Source organism: Salmo salar, chromosome ssa01 (assembly GCF_905237065.1).
Source record: "Salmo salar chromosome ssa01, Ssal_v3.1, whole genome shotgun sequence".
Lineage (NCBI taxonomy): Eukaryota > Metazoa > Chordata > Actinopteri > Salmoniformes > Salmonidae > Salmo > Salmo salar.
Window position 1 is genome coordinate 49,675,379 of NC_059442.1, and position 23,508 is coordinate 49,698,886.

At 40.4% G+C, this 23,508-nt stretch overlaps 1 protein-coding gene across 6 annotated transcripts in view; it reads right to left on the reverse strand.

The window, feature by feature from the left end:
- Window positions 1–3,725: 3,725 nt before the first annotated feature.
- The window catches only part of LOC106604288 (mitogen-activated protein kinase 8), a 44,256-nt gene continuing 24,473 nt past the window's right edge, over window positions 3,726–23,508 (reverse strand). For 3 of the 6 annotated variants that reach the window (XM_014198781.2, XM_014198787.2, XM_045718776.1), the window contains exons 7-12: window positions 22,399–22,470; window positions 21,456–21,638; window positions 17,845–17,969; window positions 17,582–17,645; window positions 10,176–10,256; window positions 3,726–5,822 (exon numbers count right to left, since the gene is read on the reverse strand). In XM_014198781.2, coding sequence (XP_014054256.2) covers window positions 5,650–5,822; window positions 10,176–10,256; window positions 17,582–17,645; window positions 17,845–17,969; window positions 21,456–21,638; window positions 22,399–22,470 — 698 coding nt within the window. In that variant the 3' untranslated portion in view covers window positions 3,726–5,649. Of the gene's footprint in view, window positions 9,882–10,175; window positions 10,257–17,581; window positions 17,646–17,844; window positions 17,970–21,455; window positions 21,639–21,941; window positions 22,014–22,398; window positions 22,471–23,508 lie in introns of all 6 variants that reach the window. The other 3 variants (XM_045718783.1, XM_045718779.1, XM_045718785.1) reach the window with 3 other exon arrangements.

Sequence of the window (23,508 nt, forward strand, 5' to 3'; positions counted from 1 at the left end):
CATGTAAAGGAAAAACCTCATAATTCAACAAAAACAAAATCATAAAATGCAACTAACTGGATTGTCAACCCCGTCAGACACCATAAAAACCATTTCATTTTTACATGCATTGTCCAACAAGTGTTTAAAGTAGTGATTGTTTAATTCTAACAGTAGATTATAGAAATATGTAATTTAAACTTATTTTTATCTTATTTTATAGCACTATACTGTATAATGCTCCAGGGCAAATTTTGTTAGCATGTTTTTCTAGATTCAGAATATAAAACAACATTTAAAAAGTAAACATTATCAATTAGATCTAGCACAACAAATATCTCAATAGTTTAACCATATGTTGCAGAAGAGTGATATATACAGTTGAAGTCGGAGGTTTACATACACTTAGGTTGGAGTCATTAAAACTCGTTTTTCAACCACTCCACAAATTTCTTGTTAACAAACTATAGTTTTGGCAAGTCGGTTCGGACATTTACTTTGTGCATGACACAAGTTATTTTTCCAACAATTGTTTACAGACAGATTATTTCACTTATAATTCACTGTATCACAAATCCAGTGGGTCAGAAGTTTACATACACTAAGTTGACTATGCCTTTAAACAGCTTGGAAAATTCCAGAAAAGTATGTAATGGCTGTAGAAGCTTCTGATAGGCTAATTGACATAATTTGAGTCAATTGGAGGTGTACCTGTGGATGTATTTCAAGGCCTACCTTCAAACTCAGTGCCTCAAAGGCTTGACATCATGGGAAAATCAATAGAAATCAGCCAAAACATCAGAAAAAACATTTATAGACCTCCACAAGTCTGGTTCATCCTTGGGAGCAATTTCCAAATGGCTGAAGGTACCACGTTCATCTGTACAAACAACAGTACGCAAGTAAAAACACCATGGGACCACGCAGCCGTCATACTGCTCAGGAAGGAGACGCGTTCTGTCTCCTGGAGATGAACGTACTTTAGTGCGAAAAGTGCAAATCAATCCCAGAGCAACAGCAAAAGACCCTGTGAAGGTGCTGCAGGAAAAAAGTATCTATATCCACAGTAAAACGAGTCCTATATCGACATAACCTGAAAGGCCGCTCAGCAAGGAAGAAGCCACTGCTTCAAAACCGCCATAAAAAAAGCCAGACTATGGTTTGCAACTACACATGGGGACAAAGATCGGACTTTTTGGAGAAATGTCCTCTGGTCTGATGAAACAAAAATAGAACTGTTTGGCCATAATGACCATCGTTATGTTTGGAGGAAAAAGGCGGAGGCTTGCAAGCCGAAGAACACCATCCCAACCGTGAAGAACGGGGGATGGCAGCATCATGTTGTGGGGGTTCTTTGCTGCAGGAGGGACTGGTGCACTTCACAAAATAGATAACTTCATGAGGAGGGAAAATTACGTGGATATATTGAAGCAGCATCTCAAGACATCAGTCAGGATGTTAAAGCTTGGTCGCAAACGGTCTCCCAAATGGTTAATGACCCCAAGCATACTTCCAAAGTTGTGGCAAAATGGCTAAAGGACAACAAAGTCAAGGTATTGGAATGGCCATCACAAAGGCCTGACCTCAATCCTATAGTAAATTTGTGGCAGAACTGAAAAAGTGTGCGAGAGCAAGGAAGCCTACAAACCTGACTCAGTTACACCAGCTCTGCCAGGAGGAATGGGCCAAAATTGACCTAACTTAATATGGGAAGCTTGTGGAAGGCTACCCAAAACATTTGACCCAAGTTAAACAATTTAAAAGCAATGCTACCAAATACTAATTGAGTGTACAGTGAGGGAAAAAAGTATTTGATCCCCTGCTGATTTTGTACGTTTGCCCACTGACAAAGAAAGGATCAGTCTATAATTTTAATGGTAGGTTTATTTGAAAAGTGAGAGACAGAATAACAATAAAAATATCCAGAAAAACGCATGTCAGAAATGTTATAAATTGATTTGCATTTTAATGAGGGAAATAAGTATTTGACCCCTCTCAATCAGAAAGATTTCTGGCTCCCAGGTGTCTTTTATACAGGTAACGAGCTGAGATTAGGAGCACACTCTTAAAGGGAGTGCTCCTAATCTCAGTTTGTTACCTGTATAAAAGACACCTGTCCACAGAAGCGATCAATCAATAAGATTCCAAACTCTCCACCATGGCCAAGACCAAAGAGCTCTCCAAGGATGTCAGGGACAAGATTGTAGACCTACACAAGGCTGGAATGGGCTACAAGACCATCGCCAAGCAGCTTGGTGAGAAGGTGACAACATTTGGTGTGATTATTTGCAAATGGAAGGAACACAAAAGAACTGTCAATATCCCTCGGCCTGGGGCTCCATGCAAGATCTCACCTTGTGTAGTTGCAATGATCATGAGAACGGTGAGGAATCAGCCCAGAACTACACGGGAGGATCTTGTCAATGATCTCAAGACAGCTGGGACCATAGTCACCAAGAAAACAATTGGTAACACACTACGCCGTGAAGGACTGAAATCCTGCAGCGCCCGCAAGGTCCCCCTGCTCAAGAATACATATACATGATCGTCTGAAATTTGCCAATGAACATCTGAATGACTCAGAGGACAACTGGTGAAAGTGTTGTGGTCAGATGAGACCAAAATGGAGCTCTTTGACATCAACTCAACTTGCCGTGTTTGGAGGAGGAGGAATGATGCCTATGACCCCAAGAACACCATCTCCACCGTCAAACATGGAGGTGGAAACATTATGCTTTGGGGATGTTTTTCTGCTAAGGGGACAGGACAACTTCACCGCATCAAAGGGACGATGGACGGGGCCATGTACCGTCAAATCTTGGGTGAGAACCTCCTTCCCTCAGCCAGGGCATTGAAAATGGGTCGTGGATGGGTATTCCAGCATGACAATGACCCAAAACACACGGCCAAGGCAACAAAGGAGTGGCTCAAGAAGAAGCACATTAAGGTCCTGGAGTGGCCTAGCCAGTCTCCAGACCTTAATCCCATAGAAAATCTGTGGAGGGAGCTGAAGGTTCGAGTTGCCAAACGTCAGCCTTGAAACCTTAATGACTTGTAGAAGATCTGCAAAGAGGAGTGGGACAAAATCCCTCCTGAGATGTGTGCAAACCTGGGGGCCAACTACAGGAAACGTCTGACCTCTGTGATTGCCAACAAGGGTTTTGCCACCAAGTACTAAGTCATGTTTTGCAGAGGGGTCAAATACTTATTTCCCTCATTATAATGCAAATCATTTTATAACATTTTTGACATGCGTTTTTCTGGATTTTTTTGTTGTTGTTCTGTCTCTCACTGTTCAAATAAACCTACTATTAAAATGATAGACTGATAATTTCTTTGTAAGTGGGCAAACGTACAAAATCAGCAGGGGATCAAATACTTTTTTCCCCCACTCTATGTAAAACTTCTGACCCACTGGGAATGTGATGAAAGAAATAAAAGCTGAAATAAATCATTCTCTATACTATTATTCTGACATTTCACATTCTTAAAATAATGTGGTGATCCTAACTGACCTAAAACAGGGTATTTTTACTAGGATTAAATGTCAGGACTTGTGAAAAACTGAGTTTAAATGTATTTGGCAAAGGTGTATGTAAACTTCCGACTTCAGCTGTATATATTTTCAGAATATTGACCTTAAGGGGGTTAGCCATCAGTGACGGAGATGACAAGCCACTAACGGAGTTGACAACAAAACAGACATATTTTTGCTTCTAAAAATAAAACTTCAATACAAACATTTGTAAAATATAGAAAATCATTTATTTGAAAATTCCCAATAAAAATATAACCATTCTATCATATATTTCAGCACTCTGACGGAGTTGACGTTAGACAAAAATCTGACGGACTTTGATTTCAATATTGTTTCTTTAAATCTATCAAAATTAGATCAACTTTGCAGACCATGAGTGGTTTTGTTGCACTATATGTAATGAGGACATTAAGAAAAGGTCCATGAGGTGTAGCTGACCCGGATCATTCTTGATTAATTTATGATTGTAGACAAATCAGACGGAGTTCATCAAATCTCGTGACAATTTTTTTAGGAATCACAGTTTTGAGAGAAATATTCTTTTAAGTCAGAGGTCTAATGCAAGAAACTACCTAAGATCCCTTTTCAGTTAATATTCATTATTGGCGTTTTAAGAATTTTTGGAGAGTTTGAAATTGCCCTCCTTGGCTCCGGACAAGGTGATTTCCAGGCATAGAGCCTTCCCTGTAGCTCAGTTGGTAGAGCATGGTGTTTGCAACACCAGGGTTGTGGGTTCGATTCCCACGGGGGGCCAGCACAGAAAAAAATAAAAAATAAAAATAAAAAAAATGTATGAGTTGTATGAAATGTATGCATTCACTACTGTAAGTCGCTCTGGATAAGAGCGTCTGCTAAATGACTAAAATGTAAAATGTAAAAAAACATGGAAATTTGTAATTTTGAAAATATTTAGAAAATTCAAAAAGCAAATCTTTCCCCTTATAAAATTCCCCTAAATTTAATTTTTAGGATCAAATAATGCAACAAAATAAACAATCAAAATAAAGTTTATCTGCCGGTCAAGGATTGTCCCGACTTTCAAGAATTCCTGAACTGTAAGAGCACTTAAATCAAATCAAATCAATGGGGCTGTGAGTTTTTCCTGGTCCTGTGACCTGGGGAAAGACTCCTGGCCCCGCCAATAAAACATAAGCAGCCTTCGTCCCTTCCCCTTGGCCCCAACCCTTTGATGTTTGCAGACCTGTACAGGTGTTTATACCTATCCAAAACCTAAAGATCTGCAAACATTGAAGGGTTAGAGCCAAGTGGGATGGGCCACTGGTTGAAGAAATAAAGCAACAAAGATGGCTAAGTGACAAAGGTATTTGGGCCTGGTGATTTAATGCTTTGATTTATATGAGACCGTGGTATACGGTCTCATATACCAAAGCTGCCAGCCAATCAGCATTCAGTGCTCGAACCACCCTGTTTATAATAGAAAATAAATATGTGTTTGTAAGAAAACACTTTCTAATAGGGAAAAGGGGAAAAAGTTCCATCTACTGTGAGATTTGAACCACTATCATTTACAGCATAGATATACACAGCTTGGGGGGACAGAAGCTGACACAAGAAAATAAATAAATATAGTAATTTACAGCATGTACACAATCGGCAATGCCTGATATAGGGGACATGGCAAATAAAAGAAGCTGTACATTTAAAAAATATATTAAAACGTTTTTTTTTTACTACAGACCCTTAAAGGGGCAATCTGCACTTCAAACAACAATAAAGCAGTCACCCTACCACTGTTTTTTGTAAGCAGCTTAGGGTTGCGGCTAGAGAAATGAAATCGCTTTGAAATTCATAGACAAAGCTATGGATGCAAGGACTGACCATCCATGATACAGTATCAAAAGTATAATTTTAACCATGTTTTGAGGCTATACACAGTGTTTGTTTACAATGACATTGTTTACAAACAATGGAGTAAACACAATGTAATCATGTTTTGAGGCTATACAGTGTTTGTTTACAAACAATGGAGTAAAAGCATTTATATATTATATTCTTCAAGAATCAATTGGTATATATCATTCAATGAAAAGGCAAAGAAATATATATGTAGCAATCGCAGATTGCCCCTTTAAGTGTTTTAAACTATATACCGTGACAGGAGTGTGTGTGTGTTATCTGCAGCAGGCCAGTGCTCCCAGAGAGGTGTGGCTGTCCAGGCTGCTGTCCGTGTCAGAGGTCATGGTGGGTTCACTAGGGTCACTGGGGTCAGTCGACATGGAGGATACGTCATTGGCCGAGTAGGAGGACGAGGGGTGCTGAGGGGAGCTGTCAATCACTGCTGCACCTGTGCTGCGAAAAACACACAGGATGACTGATACACCTGTACTAGGAACTAGCATGCACATGCGCAAACAAACAAACAAACACACACAGTCCTGCGAGATACACACATAATAACGCACACACACCATAGGGTGCCTTTCTTTTCTTTTCTCGTGCCTTTCTTTTTTCTAGTGTGACTTTCTGTCCCTGGACATTAGGTTGGACAATGTTTTCATATGACCTCAATATTCGAAAAGTGTTACTGAGTTAAATAAGGACTAAAGGACTAATAAACTGAGGCTAGAATGTTAGAATGGATTTTTAACTGATATTCTCTTAATAATAAGGATCGGACCCTTTTTTTCAATTTTCGCCTAAAATTACATCCCTACATTAAGTCTAAAAATGCATTGTAGATTAGACTGAATTATTAATGTTGTGTGTGATATTAGGTTGCTTTTTGTGTAAATATTTTCTGTCTGGATTTTAATGATTTAATGATTTGTATGAACACCTCTGAGTCTGTGAGGGGTGCAACGATTTTGTTTTTATATATACTACTTATACTTTTCACACTACACCATATTTTCATAAATACCTATGCATTAGTTTTGAATGGGAAAATTTCTGGTCGCTACGAGTCTTCAACTGTTTAAGCTTGAAATGCCATTCAAACTAAATTGTGCAGACCAGTCTGGAATAATGTGCTTGTATACAACTTTTTGATATCATTTATACTTTTTGAACTAGACCAACATTGAAATGTACAGATGGACTCAACTTCGATTGATTGTCAAAAAATTGTTGATGCTATTTGTACTCTTTGAACTATAACGGTTTAAAATTTGCATAAAAGCTTAACCTTTTACACTCGTGGTAATTGAGCTATATGGATAGGGATAAATTGAAATAAACCATGGTTACAATGGGAACAGTTTGGAGATTATGGGAAAATTATTAGACCAAAGGTAAGTACACAACAGTACACCTGACACAGACTGAATCCAAACTTTACACTGTTGATTTTATGTGGATTAGGTATTTACTGTACCTTCACCACATTTGATGATAACGAAATCTGAAAATACTCTGGATGAATTCAGTAACATGATAAACATATTTTTCGAACATGTGGAGTAGGTCCAACATAAGACAAAAAAATTAGAAGGGTTTGAGTGAGAGGTCTAACTGGTGTCTTCAAAGTGTGACTTGTAGTTACTTCAAAAGTAACTTCAATGCACTTTTATGACTCAAAGAAGAGTCTGTGCCGTTGAGGAACTAGAGCAAGCACACTTGTAGCTGTTCTGTTTGGAACACAGCCCTGCATCTGCGCCATCACACAATTATTGTTGTTGTTTACGCAATCCAAAAACAATCCATTATAAATCTAAATCTGGGTCAGGTCGTCATCATTTGAAAGCTTGTTATATTGCCAATATTACTAGCTAAATGATCAAATATGATCTTACAGTGTTAGGCTTTCACAAGGCAATTCAGAAAAGCAGATCGTAATATTGGTGCGCATAGAATGGAGTCATGAGCGCATTCAGATGCGTGTTCCGTGGCAAATTTTCTTCACAATACAACAAACCTAGGCTCACTCTGTTCAGGACAACCCAGGGTATGACACAATGTAATCTTGTAACTGTACATTAAACATAGTGATCATAAACATTGACACTGTATATGACATGAGTTTTATGATATGGAAATGTGAAGTGCACATTTGGACTCAAGGGTGTTTGGCTGCTTGTATGACATCAAAGCAGTATTTTTTGTCATCTTTCAAAATACTATGAGTCCTCTTAATTTACAGCATTTGCCTCACTCAGACAACAGAACATTTGCTAAATTTCTGGGGGAATGGGAGTAACTTCTTGTCGCGTGCAGTGCTCAAGTTCAGAACGTCTGTCAGTCAAAACCCATACAGAGCTGTGAAGGAGAGACATTGAGCTCTGACATCATGTATAGCATGTTACTGTACAGTCACTCCGTTCCAATTTAAGTGCTTATCAGTGTCCAAATCTGCCATTTTCAACCCGTATATGGGTACGACGGTGAAGGGCTACATAAAGAAAGTTTTGATTCACCACTGCTCTTGGTCAGTTTCAGCTACAAACACCACCCCAACATTGGCATGTGCATATGGACTCAACTTAAATGTCTTCAACACAGCTTTTTGCTATCATTCTTACTTCATAAACTATAAAGCTTGTGGTATCCCCATTCATTTGGCTCCCGAGTGGTGCAGCGGTCTAAGGCTCTGCATCTCAGTGCTAGAGGCGTCACTACAGACACCCTGATTCGATTCCAGGCTGTATCACAACTGGCCGTGATTGGGAGTTCCATAGAGTGGCACACAATTTGCCCAGCATCGTCCAGGATAGGGTTTGGCCGGGGTAGGCCGTTATTGTAAATAAGAATTTGTTCTTAACTGACTTGCCTAGTTAAATAAAGGTACAAATGGCGGATTGCAGGCTTAAACATTCTAAACAGTGCCTCAAATCTTTCAGAACGTTCAAACTAAAACATTTTGTGTGCTTAAAAATGCATATGGCTTATGATGATATAGTACTGACCTACTATACTAGCCCAGTATAACCCACTATAATTACGCCACACCTACAAACGACCCCAAAATAGGTCAATATAACTAACCCATAGCCAATATGAAATCCCTATTACTACCATTACTACTACTACCACCGTTGCTACCACTAATACTACTCTTTCTCAACCATAAATACTTCTAGACTAGCAAGCACACCATACTTCAGTAAATGTAACGGTGACTAACCCCATTCCGTACAATTTTTTTGCAACTGCAGCATTCAAACGAGGCTGCAATGAAAACTAATGGGACTGTAGCGTTCTGTGTTGGCATCAAAATCCGGGCTGTGAAATAAGTTTTGATTCACCGTTGATTGACATGGTAATGGTCTAATAGTATTCGAGAAAATATCAAAATATGGACCCTTCTGATGCGGTACGTTACATCGTGATTGTACAACTGAATGCATACATTTTTTGTCTCATTACTGCAAGCTACCATGACTCTCAAAAGCCGTGACAGGCGCTGTTTACTTCTGAAGATAACTTTAGCGCCGCCCTAAAAACCCAATTCAAATTCGACACAAACCTTCAAATAGGTATGTAATCACACATTATATAAACACTTTAGTGTTTTATTCACATTTTAGATGTGATAAGTTGGACAGATCGGGTGAAAAAAGCCATTTCCCCACACAATATATCTCCCCCTTTCACTATCACGCAGTAGGATTCCCTTCCCCACCCGGCATTTTTAAAAAGACCCGACAGAGCTCATTGCCTTCTTCAATCATGCAGAGACGGGTAACATGAAGGTCTCGTCATTCATTTTGTTAGAAAGGGGAGAAATTGAGCTTTACAATGGTATTCACATTACAGTTGACCTGGAAGTATTACGTTTTTGGGGCACTAAAATAAGGTAAATTGTACAGAATAGCACGATGTACAAAAGTGCGTTAGTTACTGTTACCTGTCAATTTTTTTTACTTTCTGGGGGGGTTGCATGGTTTTTTATTGGGCACAGGGGACAGTTGTGTGTTTTTTCCCTGGCTCGCTACCGGCCCGGCGGGCCATGGCATAAATAAATATATATTTTTATCCCTTAGCACATGGGATGGGTAATCAATAAAGTCAGCACATCTGTCGCGCATCTCTGACTCCCTGAAGCATCTGTGTAAATTTTTTATTTTTTTTAAAACACACCCACAACACGAGCTGATTCGATGGACTTGACGTGAATATTCTGACAGTAACCATTGTAGTTACAGTGGCAGGCTAGCCTACATAGACATGATATGCAATTTCCAAAAACATGAATGTGACACACGAGTCATTGAGTAATTGCCATTTTAGCACATTGACTAACCAGGATTTACATGAGATATTTGAACAGGCGAGTAAATAGCCTATGGTCAAATAGTTACTGTAAGCAAAAAAATAAGCCTCTTGTTTCTTTAGCCAGCTAGCATCAGGTATCCAATAATGGTGAGTTGAAATGTTATTAGTATTCTCCCAAGTGAAGCTTGCATGCCTATGAAATCAGAAAAAAATACAAATTATTATTATATTATTTCAAGTTAATTAAATGATGAGGAAGGGAAAAGCATGTACAAGGGGAGGGTCACGTGAAAATATGTTTTACGATAGGGAGGGGGGTGCATTTCTTTAAATGACACCTCAAGTTGGACCATCCCCAGTAATTTTTGTACGGTCTGATACATAAACAATATTTTAATCCATGTTTTTTCACAGTGAAATATACAGATTTAGTCAACATGAACACAATAACAGCAGACACCAGCTCACATAAGCAAAATAAACTAACCTAAAAGAGGAGGTTGTCCTCTGATCACACCATAATGCTTGGTCCACTCATCCCACTCATACACCTCCTTCCAGATCAGGTCTACAACAGGGTGAATACAGGGAGCAAGAAAGAGAGAGAGAGAGAGAGAGAGAAGAGAAAGAAAGAAAGAAAGAAAGAAAGAAAGAAAGAAAGAAAGAGAGAGAGAGAGACACAGAAACACAGAGACACAGAGAGCGAGAGGGAAAGAGGGGGAAATAAAGGGGGAAATGAGAAAAAGCGAAGACAAGGAGAGAAAAGAAGAGAGGTGGAGAGAGACATAAAGGAGGGGAAAGAGACAGTTCAGAGAGGAGGGAAAGAAGGAGAGAGAAAAAAGATTACATGTTTTAAGGACATTATCAACATACATATTTAACTTATTAATTGTCATTATCAACATTATAATGGAATAATATGCATTTTAACTAAGAAAATGTAGCCTATTTCTGAACCAAGTAGCAAATTTCATTCACTATAGAAATAAAAATGCAAATGCTCAAACCTAAAATGTGCGCATTCATTAACAAACATAACAAACATCCGGTAGCAGAGAGAACAGTCTGACATGGCTGGCTGGAGACTGACAATTTTATGGGCCTTTCCTCTGATATCGCCTGGTATAGAGGTCCTGGATGGCAGGGAGCTCGGCCGTAGTGATGTCCAGGGCCGTACGCACTACCCTCTGTAGCGCCTTGTGGTCGGATGCCAAGCAGTTGCCATACCAAGCGGCGATGCAGCCAGTCAACAGGCTCTCAATGGTGCAGCTGTAAAACTTTTTGAGGATCTGAGGGCCCATGCCAAATCTTTTCAGCCTCCTGAGGGGGAAGAGATGTTATCATGCCCTCTTCACGACTGTGTTGGTGTGTGTGGACCATGATAGATCCTTAGTCTTGATGACGTTGAGGGAATGGTTGTTGTCCTGGCACCACACTGCCAGGTCTCTGACCTCCTCCCTTTACACTGTCTCATCGTCATCTTTCCTCAGGCCTACCACCGTCGTGTCGTCAGCAAACATAATGATGGTGTTGGAGTCATGTGCGGCCACGCAGTTATGAGTGAACAGCGAGTGCAGGAGGGAACTAAGCACGCACCCCTGAGGGGCCCCCGTATTGAGGGTTAGCGTGGCAGATGTATTGTTGCCTACCCTCACCATCTTGGGGTGGCCCGTCAGGAAGTCCAGGATCCAATTGCAGAGGCAGGTGTTCAGTCCCAGGGTCCTTAGCTTAGTGATGAGCTTGGAGGGCACTATGGTATTGAATGCTGAGCTGCAGTCAATGAACAGCATTCTCACATAGGTGTTCATTTTTTCTAGGTGGGAGAGGGCAGTGTGGAGTGTAATAGAGATTGTGTCATCTGTGGATCTGTTGGGGTGGTATGTGAATTGGAGTGGGTCCAGGGTGTCTGGGATGATGGTTGTGATGTGAGCCAGGACCAACCTTTCAAAGCATTTCATGGCTACAGATTTGAGGGCTACAGGGCGATAGTCAATTAGACAGGTTACATTGGAATTGTCAGGCACAGGGACTATGGTGGTCTGCTTGAAACATGTAGGTATTACAGACATGGTCAGGGAGTTTAAAATGCCAGCTGGTCAGTACATGCTCTGTACGCGTTCTGGTAATCCGTCTGTGAACGTTAACCTGTTTAAAGGTCTTACTCATATCGGCTATGGAGAGAATGATCACACAGTCATCTGGAACAGCTGGTGCTCTCATGCATGGTTACAGTGTTGCTTGCCTCGAAGCGAGCATATAAGGCATTTAGCTCGTCTGGAGGCTTGCATCACAGGGCAACTCGCGACTGGGTCTCCCTTTGTAATCCGTGATAGTTCGCAAGCCCTGCCACATCCTACAAGCATCAGAGCCGGCATAGTAGGATTCAATCTCAGTCCTGTATTGATGCTTTGCCTGTTTGATGGCTTGTCAGAGGTCGTAGCAGGATTTTTTATAAGTGTCCTGATTAGTCTCCTGCTCCTTGAAAGTGTCAGCTCTAGCCTTTAGCTCAGTGCGGATGTTGCCTGTAATCCATGGCTTCTGGTTGGGATATGTACATACAGTTACTCCTCAATGCCATTGGATGAATTCCAGAACATATTCCAGTCTGTGTTAGCGAAATAGTCCTGTAGCTTAGCATCCACTTTGTCAGACCTTCCTGTTTTGAGTTTTTCCTGTTTTGAGTACTTCACTGTGTCATGGAAATTGCAAGATTATGTTATAATGCTTGTATTGCATTATAATATTTGTTTTATTCGACAGAATAGAGTATTCTGTTAACTATTGTGTGTGTGTTCTACTGAGGATGGGCCTCTATGAGATAACACTGACAGAGGAGATTTATGATGTCTTTGGGTGAAACAACCTAAAGAGCATTCCAGAGAACATGAGGTAATGTTTGTGCTATACCGTACCAGGAACGAGATTAGAACCTCGTCTTAGGGACCAAACTGAACGATAATTTATAGCGAATGCTATCTGGCTACGGGATACTCCTTTCTCATTTATAAAGTCTTCCTTTGTGAACTGTTCCTAATATCTGTGGTTTGTTATGTCGAGTAGGGGGTGGATCTTTGCTATAAAAGATCTCAGTAGCCATAGAGTTGTCACTCTCAACGGTTCATTAGAAATAGGGAATCGTTGAAAGTCATTGCTATTGCAAAGCTCTTATTATTAACCTGTTGGGGCTAGGGGGCAGTATTTTCACGGCTGGATAAAAAAACGTACCCGATTTAATCTGGTTACTAATCCTACCCAGTAACTAGAATATGCATATACTTATTATATATGGATAGAAAACACCCTAAAGTTTCTAAAACTGTTTGAATGGTGTCTGTGAGTATAACAGAACTCATTTGGCAGGCAAAACCCTGAGACAGATTCTGACAGGAAGTGGATATCTGATGTGTTGTATTACCTTTAAACCTATGCCATTGAAAAACACAGGGGCTGAGGAATATTTTGGCACTTCCTATTGCTTCCACTAGATGTCACCAGCCTTTACAAAGTGTTTTGAGTCTTTTACTGTGAGATCTGACCGAACAAGAGCCATGGAACGGTGATGGCCGATTAGACTCTGGCGCACGAGTTCATGTTGGGTACCCTCGTTCCAATACGTTATAAAAGAGAATGCATTCGTCCACCTTGAATATTATTCATGTTCTGGTTAAAAAAGGCCCTAATGATTTATGCTATACAACGTTTGACATGTTTGAACGAACGTAAATATATTTTTTCCCCTCGTTCATGAAGTGAAGTCCGGCGGGCTTAGATCATGTGCTAACAAGACGGAGATTTTTGGACATAAATGATGAGCTTTTTTGAACAAAACTACATTCGTTATGGACCTGTGATACCTGGAAGTGACATCTGATGAAGAGAATCAAAGGTAATGGATTATTTACATAGTATTTTCGATTTTAGATCTCCCCAACATGGCGGCTAGTCTGTATCGCAACGCGTATTTTTCTGGGCGCAGTGCTCAGATTATTGCAAAGTGTGATTTCCCAGTAAGGTTATTTTTAAATCTGGCAAGTTGATTGCGTTCAAGAGATGTAAATCTATAATTCTTTAAATGACAATATAATATTTTACCAATGTGTTCTAATTTTAATTATTTAATTTGTGGTGCTGACTTGACTGCCGGTTATTGGAGGGAAACGATTTCCTCAACATCAATGCCATAGTAAAACGCTGTTTTTGGATATAAATATGAACTTGATAGAACTAAAAATGCATGCATTGTCTAACATAATGTCCTAGGAGTGTCATCTGATGGAGATTGTAAAAGGTTAGTGCATCATTTTAGCTGGTTTTATGGTTTTGGTGACCCTGTCTTTGAATTGACAAAACATTACACACAGCTATTGTCAATGTACTCTCCTAACATAATCTAACTTTATGCTTTCGCCGTAAGACCTTTTTGAAATCGGACAACGTGGTTAGATTAAGGAGATGTTTATCTTTCAAAGGGTGTAAGATAGTTGTATGTTTGAAAAATTAGAATTTTGACATTTATTTGGTTTCAAATTTGCCGCTCTTGAAATGCACCTGCTGTTGATGGAGTGCACCACGGGGGGGACGTTAGCGTCCCACCTAGCCCATAGAGGTTAAAGATGTAGTTTAAGTATAACTCTGACTTGTGTGAAGTTTGTCTCTCCTCGTTTGATAATACAGAAATTAACCACCACACTGGTACTTCCTGTTTGAGTTTTTACTTGTAAGCAGGAATCAGGAGGATAGCGTTGTAGTCAGATTTGCCAAATAGAGGGCGAGGGAGAACTTTGTAGGCATTTCTGTGTGTGGAATAAAGGTGATCTAGTTTTGTCTCTAGTTGTACAGTTGCCATGCTGGTAGAAATTAGGTAAAACAGATTTCAGTTTCCTTGCATTAAAATCACCGGCTACTAGGAGCACCACCTCTGGATGCTATTCTACACATTTTGCCATGAGGCTGAGAGAAAATGTTGCATTGTTAAAGCTAATTAATGCAAACAAATATAGGTGTGTTGACTGTTATAAAGGCACTGGATTATGAGCTGTTTTGTTTGCTAAATGAACAAATTAAGTATGCAGTGGCATGGTGCATACAGCCATAGAAGCAGAGGGACATATGCCTCAATGCGGCCATATTTGTGGCTTATTGGCGTTGTGGCTTTTAGTTAGTTATTTTTGGCCAACCATCCCATGAAAGTGAATGTCATTCCAGTTGATCTGAATGTCATTCCAGTGCACTGCTTGCTAAGAATTCTAGCTGATGGTGTTTGGAAGTTTAGGTAAAAATACAAATAAATACCCCTTTTGGAACACTGACAAGTAGAGAGCATAATACAGTGCATTCGGAAAGTATTCCGACCCCTAGACTTTTTCCACATTTTGTTACATTACAGCCTTATTCTAAAATTCATGAAATAAAATGTCCTCATCAATCTGCTCACAATACCCCATAATGACAAAGCAAAAACAGGTTTATAATTTTTTTTGCAAATGTATACAAAAACAAAAAACAGAAATGCCTTATTTACATATGTATTCAGACCCATCGCTATGAGACTCGAAATTGAGCTCATCTCCATCCTGTTTCAATTGATCAACCTTGAGATGTTTCTACAAATTGATTGGAGTCCACCTGTGGTAAATTCAATTGATTGTACATGATTTGGAAAGGCACACACCTGTCTATATAAGGTCCCACAGTTGACAGTGCATATCAGAGCAAAAACCAAGCCATGAGGTGGCATATATATATATATATGCTCTCTACTGGTCAGTGTTCCAAACTGGACATTATTTGTATTTTTACCTAAACATGCAAACACCATCAGATATAATTCATAGCAAGCAGTGCACTGGAATGACATTCAGATCAACTGGAATGACATTCACTTTCATGGGATGGTTGGCCAAAACCAAAAAATGTGTGTGTATATTATACACATATATACAGTGGGGCAAAAAAGTATTTAGTCAGCCACCAATTGTGCAAGTTCTCCCACTTAAAAAGATGAGAGAGGCCTGTAATTTTTATCATAGGTACACTTCAACTATGACAGACAAAATGAGAAAAAAAATCCAGAAAATCACATTGTAGGATTTTTAATGAATTTATTTGCAAATTATGGTGGAAAATAAGTATTTGGTCAATAACAAAAGTTTATCTCAATACTTTGTTATATACCCTTTGTTGGCAATGACAGAGGTCAAACGTTTTCTGTAAGTCTTCACAAGGTTTTCACACCCTGTTGCTGGTATTTTGGCCCTTTCTTCCACTCTAGAGCAGTGATGTTTTGGGGCTGTCGCTGGGCAACCCGGACTTTCAACTCCCTCCAAAGATTTTCTATGGAGTTGAGATCTGGAGACTGGCTAGGTCACTCCAGGACCTTGAAATGCTTCTTACGAAGCCACTCCTTCGTTGCCCGGGCGGTGTTTTTGTCATGCTGAAAGACCCAGCCACGTTTCATCTTCAATGCCCTTGCTGATGGAAGGTTTTCACTCAAAATTTCACGATACATGGCCCCATTCATTCTTTCCTTTACACGGATCAGTCGTCCTGGTCCCTTTGCAGAAAAACAGCCCCAAAGCATGATGTTTCCAGCCCCATGCTTCACAGTAGGTATGGTGTTCTTTGGATGCAACTCAGCATTCTTTGTCCTCCAAACACGACGAGTTGAGTTTATACCAAAAAGTTATATTTTGGTTTCATCTGACCATATGACATTCTCCCAATCCTCTTCTGGATTATCCAAATGCTCTCTAGCAAACTTCAGACGGGCCTGGACATGTACTGGCTTAAGCAGGGGGACACGTCTGGCACTGCAGGATTTGAGTCCCTGGCGGCGTAGTGTGTTACTGATGGTAGGCTTTGTTACTTTGGTCCCAGCTCTCTGCAGGTCATTCACTAGGTCCCCCTGTGTGGTTCTGGGATTTTTGCTCACCGTTCTTGTGATCATTTTGACCCCACGGGGTGAGATCTTGCGTGGAGCCCCAGATCGAGGGAGATTATCAGTGGTCTTGTATGTCTTCCATTTCCTAATAATTGCTCCTACAGTTGATTTCTTCAAACCAAGCTGCTTACCTATTGCAGATTCAGTCTTCCCAGCCTGGTGCAGGTCTACAATTTTGTTTCTGGTGTCCTTTGACAGCTCTTTGGTCTTGGCCATAGTGGAGTTTGGAGTGTGACTGTTTGAGGTTGTGGACAGGTGTCTTTTATACTGATAACAAGTTCAAACAGATGCCATTAATACAGGTAACGAGTGGAGGACAGAGGAGCCTCTTAAAGAAGAAGTTACAGGTCTGTGAGAGCCAGGAATCTTGCTTGTTTGTAGGTGACCAAATACTTATTTTCCACCATAATTTGCAAATAAATTCATAAAAAATCCTACAATGTGATTTTCTGGATTTTTTTTCTCATTTTGTCTGTCATAGTTGACGTGTACCTATGATGAAAATTACAGGCCTCTCTCATCTTTTTAAGTGGGAGAACTTGCACAATTGGTGGCTGACTAAATACTTTTTTGCCCCACTGTATATACATACACACACACACACATTTTTTGTTTTTAGATTATATATATATATATATACACACACACTTTCATATATATATATATATATATATATATATATATATATATATATATATAAATTGCACAATTTGATTGGGTGGGCCTGTGGGTGTACAAATAGTGCTGTAATTTCTAAACGGTTCACCCGATATGGACCCTAAAATGAAAGCTGACAGTCTGCACTTCAACCTCATAGTCATTGTATCATTTCAAATCCGAAGTGCAGAGCTAAAACAACAAAAAAGATGTCACTGTGCCAATACTTTTGGAGCTCACTGTTTGTATGTGACACATGTCTAGTGAAAAGTGATAGTTGTAGTAACATCTTTAACCTTTCCACTCCTCCACCGTATGCTCTCGCTCATCCAGCTGCTTGTCTGTGATCTTCGGAGGGGGCTGAGTCGAGAAAGAAAGCAAAAGAAAGAGAGGAAAAGAGCAGAAGAAAGCACAGGAAAAGGAGAAGAGAGGGAAGAAAGGTTCATCCCTACATCAAACCATCAACCGTAGTTCACTCTTCTGACTAAAAGCGTCAACCGTGTCGGTCCAATTTCCAAGTTCCCCCTCCAATAGATTGTACCATTTGTTAAACACTTACCGCCTCCACTTCTGCTGGGTCGTACCACACATTGATATAGGGGTGTTTCAGGGCCTCGTCCACAGAGATCCTCTTAGACGAGTCGATCACCAACATCCTAGACAGCAGGTCTCTGGCCTGGCTCGCTGGAAATGGAAAGTGAATATTATTCATACTAGCATGCACACACACGCACACCAGACACTCACCCTACCCACACCAGGGGCGGAAATCCCGGGGGGGGACGGGGGGGGACACGACCCCCCCATCCTGGGAAAAATATGATTTGTCCCCCCCAATATATCACTGAAACATAACTATGTAATTTAAATAATATTAATAATACGCAATGAAAGCAATTGTGCTGATTATAGACACTTAATAGTGCGTTTTTAAGTTTCAAAAGATTGCGACAGCCCCACCCTTTGCCTCACAATGGTTTGATCCACTGCCAGTTCCTTAGCTTGCTAGGTAACGTAGAGGTCGTATCTACTGTCTGAAAGGCACTCAATACACATAACTGACGTGTGGTTAATCCAGTCAATCGCGCACACACACTAGCTGAATATGCAGAGCTAGCGCGCAAATATTAACTATTAAGCTAGCTAGTACCTATTCCATTTATGTGGCCTCGTCAAAGATGGAATCTTTGCTATCGTCAATTTATTCCGAGATCAGCATGCAGATGATGTAAGTTAGTGCTTCAAAGTCCCTGTGATAAGGTTAGTGATAAACTGAAATCCAAACTGAACAGAACTACACTCTCTTCTACCATTGTCTTAAATATATTTAATGGTCTCGTTGCAAAAGCTAAATTGTCGCAAGGGAACTTTTATTTATTTATTTCATTTCAACTTTATTTAACCCGGGTAGCAAAGATTATAGCAAACACCACTGAAACGGAATTGGTGCTCACTAGCTTTGCAAATTCAGCTATTGTTGGAAGCCAGCCAATATGAAACAAACGATTAAAATTACAAAAGGTTGCAGCATATGTTGTGTAAATGGTGAACTCATACAGCTGTCAACTCTTGTCATTTTAATCCGTTTCACATTTGCTAGCTACCTGTTAGATCGAAGTCCATATAGAATGATAGAAGATAAGATGATAGAAGCCCATCTCCTACTGTAAATAACCTACACACTGTGTGTGTGTAGCCAGCCAGCCAGGTAGAAAAATGGCAGAAAAAAGAAAAAAGATGGACATCAGAGTATTTTTCAGTACACCAAAACGCAAAGTAAGAACCCTAGTAGCCTAATATCTCAAAGACTAGTTGATAAAATGTTCATAAGAAAGAAGTGAAATGCTAATAGAAATGTTTCACATTGATGTCATTAGGCAGAGCAGGCAACAGATGGCACACAGACAGCAGAGTTGGGGACAGATATGCAGGGACAGACTGGCAGAGACAGGGAGTCTCAGGTAAGTTTGAGTCTTTGTTTGGCAACATTATGAAAGGTTCTAATTTTTTTTAACTTGTAAAATAGGGACATAATTGGAAAATGCCATAGATACCCCCCACTCTCAACTTAAACTGGTGACTGAACTAAGATTTGTTTAAGGCAATGGTATTCCTGTTTTGATTAATTGTGTAGTTTTGGGTACCGGTAGTTAGGAGTACAGAATTAAATTCTGAACATCATGGCCAATACAGTCATTCAAGGCATTGCAGCTGAGATTAGGTCTCTTCCGATTGTACAATTTTCAGTAATTGTTGATGGTACTCAAGATGTCTCTGGTGCTGAACAGGAGAGTGTCTGCCTGCGTTATGTTGACCATGACCTTGTCCCTCACAAGGAGTTTATTGGGCTATACAGGGTGTCGGAGACAACAGGCGAGGGCATTGCGAAAATGGCAACTGATGTGTTGTTGAGGCTCAATTTGCCCATGTCTGGCTTACGTGGGCAGAGTTACGATGGTGACTCTAAACATGGCAGGAAAATACACAGGTGCACAGGCAATTGTGAGGAGGCAGCAGCCATTAGCCCTCTATGTGCATTGTGGAGCACACTGTGTAATCTGATTACACAGGCTGGCTGCACAGCCTCCCCACTGATCCGGGATTCCCTTTCTTGGGTCCATCAGTTAGGTGTCCTCTATGGCCAGTCAGGAAAGTTTAAGAGCATGTTTGAATCAATTGCCATGTCCAAAGATACAAATCTGACCACCCTGAAACCCCTATGTCCAACGAGGTGGACTGTGCGGAACACTGCTATTAGAGCTGTGCTAGGGCGGGTACTAAGCAGCCTAGAGCCTAGCCTAATGAGCGGGTACTAAGCAGCCTAGAGGAGATGGCAAAAACTGCATCCAAGACAGCTTCAACTGCCAGTGGCTTTTTCGAGCACTTCAGCAAAGGCAAGACTGTGTTGGGCCTCACACTTGCCTCTGCTGTTCTTGGAGAGCTTGAATGTCTAAACATTTCACTGCAGAAGAAAACTCAGACTGTCTCTGGTATGCAGGCTGCAGTCGAGTGTGTGCGGTCATCTCTTAGGGGCAAGAGAAATGACGAAAGCTACCTTGCACTGTATGAGAAAGCAACAACATTGATTGACTCTATTGAATCCATTGAGACACACTCAAGACGATTTGCTGGCAAAGCAGTGGATCACTATAGGGCAGAATTTTTTTAAGTGTTGGATGGTGTGGAGGTTCAGTTTGGCGACCGTTTTGACCAGGACAGTCTAAACGTCCTGCAAAAGTTGGAGCGCTTGAAAATAGAGAGCGCTTCTCACGGGGGAGTTGGATGAGTCTCTAGATCAGTACCCAGAGCTGAACATAGATTCTCTTTCAGTGCAGATCCCTCTCTTTCACAACAAATACCCCTGTAGCAGCAGTGGAGAGGCAGCAGAGGTCCTCAGGAGGCTTTAGTACATGACAGTACAATTACAAATTATTTATTTCATGTTATTTTATTTAAAATTGCATACTTTGTGTTACATACTTGTCCATAGCTGCTGTTTAAAGAGTTGAGACACAGACTGAAGGATATTTTGGTTGATTTATTTGGGTTATTTATTGAAGTAGTTATTTTGCTTTTAGAACTGTACTTATTTTTAGCTTTTTGTTCTTGTAAAGCTATTGTAGTAGACTCAGGCCAGTGGCACATATTTAATGACTTTATAAATGTATCAGAAAAAGTAAAATTAAAAGGTCAATTCAATACGGAGAACAACTTTGTGATGTTACTCAATGGAGATTATTTTAGACGAGATCACACCATGTTCATTGTATTTACGAAAACTGCACCCATACAGTGTACAGTACCATTGCCACCTACTGGCCTTTCTTGGTTTGCTGGTTGTAAATACAAATACCTGCAGACATACTGGACTGATAAGGAACACTGCTATAACTATTATTAGTAGTAGTATTATGATGATTTAAACATTTGAACAAGTTGGGACAACCCTTCTGTTAACTACTGTACCTATCAATTATCCAGTAGTAGTAATTTTGGTTCCTCAATATACATTTAACATATTACAATGTAGGCTATGTGTTACAGCACTACTTTTGGTGTCCCCCTCAGGAATTGCTCTTGAGAAAATTTAATGTAATTGTCCCCTCCAAAGTTGATGTCAGATTTTCACCCCTGACCCACACACAAACACACACACTCCATTTCCAGTACCTTTCAGTTTGTTGTGCTCTGAGTCTGCAGGGAAGAGGACGTCAGGGAAGAGTTTGTCAAAGCTGTATCCTGCGTAACGCGGCCTGTTCTCTACGTATGTCCTCACTGATTGGTTGAGCTTCATCAAGAACTCCTGGGGCGGAGTCCCAAGCTGCTCTATCACCTTGTTCCACTGGTCAATGTCTGAGCAGGGGGAGTTAGGGAAACACTACACACAGACATAGCCTTCTCCACAGACACACATAACTATGCTAGAGAACTACTGTTCCAGAACTATTCCTGTTTTCTAGAACTATCTCTGTGTATTGGCAGAAGCTTAAGTGGTTATGGGGAGGGAGGATGGGAGTATGGGTGTACTTGGATATGGTGGATATGATGGTGGGAATAGTGCAAAAGAAGTGCTCCATGGGGCAGTGGTTGGTGGTAAAAACAAGGTAAAAACACAGACATGGTGAAATGATAACACAGGAAAATAGGAAAGGATACGGTCAGAGCCTGGGAACAACACACTACCTCTGACCATCTCAGCCACAATACAACCCACTGACCACACGTCCACTGCACCATGAATGAAAGGATGACATGCAAACACAGAGAGAAAAAAAATGAAGAAAAGATTAAGGAAATGAGAGAGGAATGTGAATGAATTTCAAAAAATGTACAACACAAATAAATCAGACACATGAAACTGAAAATGGAAAGAGGGATAAATCTGATGAATGAAGGAGAACAAGGAAAGCATGAACGAGTAAATTGGGTGAACGAGAGTGAAAATGGATGCAGCATTCAGGGTCTGCCAGTCTCCAGGCACAGGAAGGAAATCAGGACGTGAAATAAATGTCCATCTCATAAACCGAGAGACTGAAGAGGAATGGCCTCATAGAGGAGGCAAACTGTTTAAGTTCGGCAGGAGACGATTTACAACCAGAAGCACCAAGGATACAGTCCCTTCCTGCGAACAAGATTTTGTGGCGGATCATTTCTGCCAGAATACACCCCACAGACCATATGTCCACTGTTACAACATGGGCAGGAGAGGGGGAGGGGTGGGGTAGCTTTTAGTAGTTAGCAAAGAGACCATTGTTTCTCATTGTGAACAACTTTCCCAGAGGCTTGAATAGAAGTGGATGGCTAATGTACAAGCCGGCAAAAAAAAAAACGGTGTTGTTATTGATTTCATTTCCATGATTTATAAAAACATAACTGTAATGAAAACAGTGCTGTTGTTGTTAGCTAGGTTTACATCCAATTGGCAACAGATTTTCAAGAGAATAGAAAAGAATCTGCATATCAACAATATGAGCATTTTCCCACCAGAGATGTGTTTCCATCAAATTGACTTGTTGCGGATAAGAGGCTGTGCATGATGACATAGTGTACATAAAAATAACTTTTACCGGTTAAATTCCCATGTACCAAATAAAACATACAAGCTAATGGAATTCCATATTTGTGCATAAAGGCATTTCCACCTCCACTTTGTACTGAATACCCAGGGTGAACAAGGTGTAGATTCACACGCAAAGCGCAGCAGATGTTTATTAAGCCGTCGCAGAAGGCAGGAATCGTGGTCACAGGCAGGCAATGAATGGTCAAACAATACCTCACAACCATACAAACAGAAAGAACTGAACTAAATAGGGAGCTGATGAGACCAGGTGAGAATCGAACACAGGTGAAATCAATTAACAAAAATGAAAGACAGGGCTACGTTCCAGAACACAAGGTTGACTAAGAAAATAAAAGCAAAACCTTACACACTTCTCACAGAATTAATGTTACAGACACAAAAATATCCCACCTTGTCTAGTATATTTTGTTGAGTCAACATTTGGAAAGTTTACTGACAAATTTGCTGTTTCCAACAGGCCTTTCGTGACATTTTATTTCCGATGTACTTTACTGACATCTTTTAAATCTTTTTATTTAACCAGGCAAGTCAGTTAAGAACAAATTCTTATTTACAATGACGGCCTAGGAACAGTGGCAGAACTGCAGATTTTTACCTTGTCAGCTCAGGGATTCGATCTAGCAATCTTTCGGTTATTGGCCA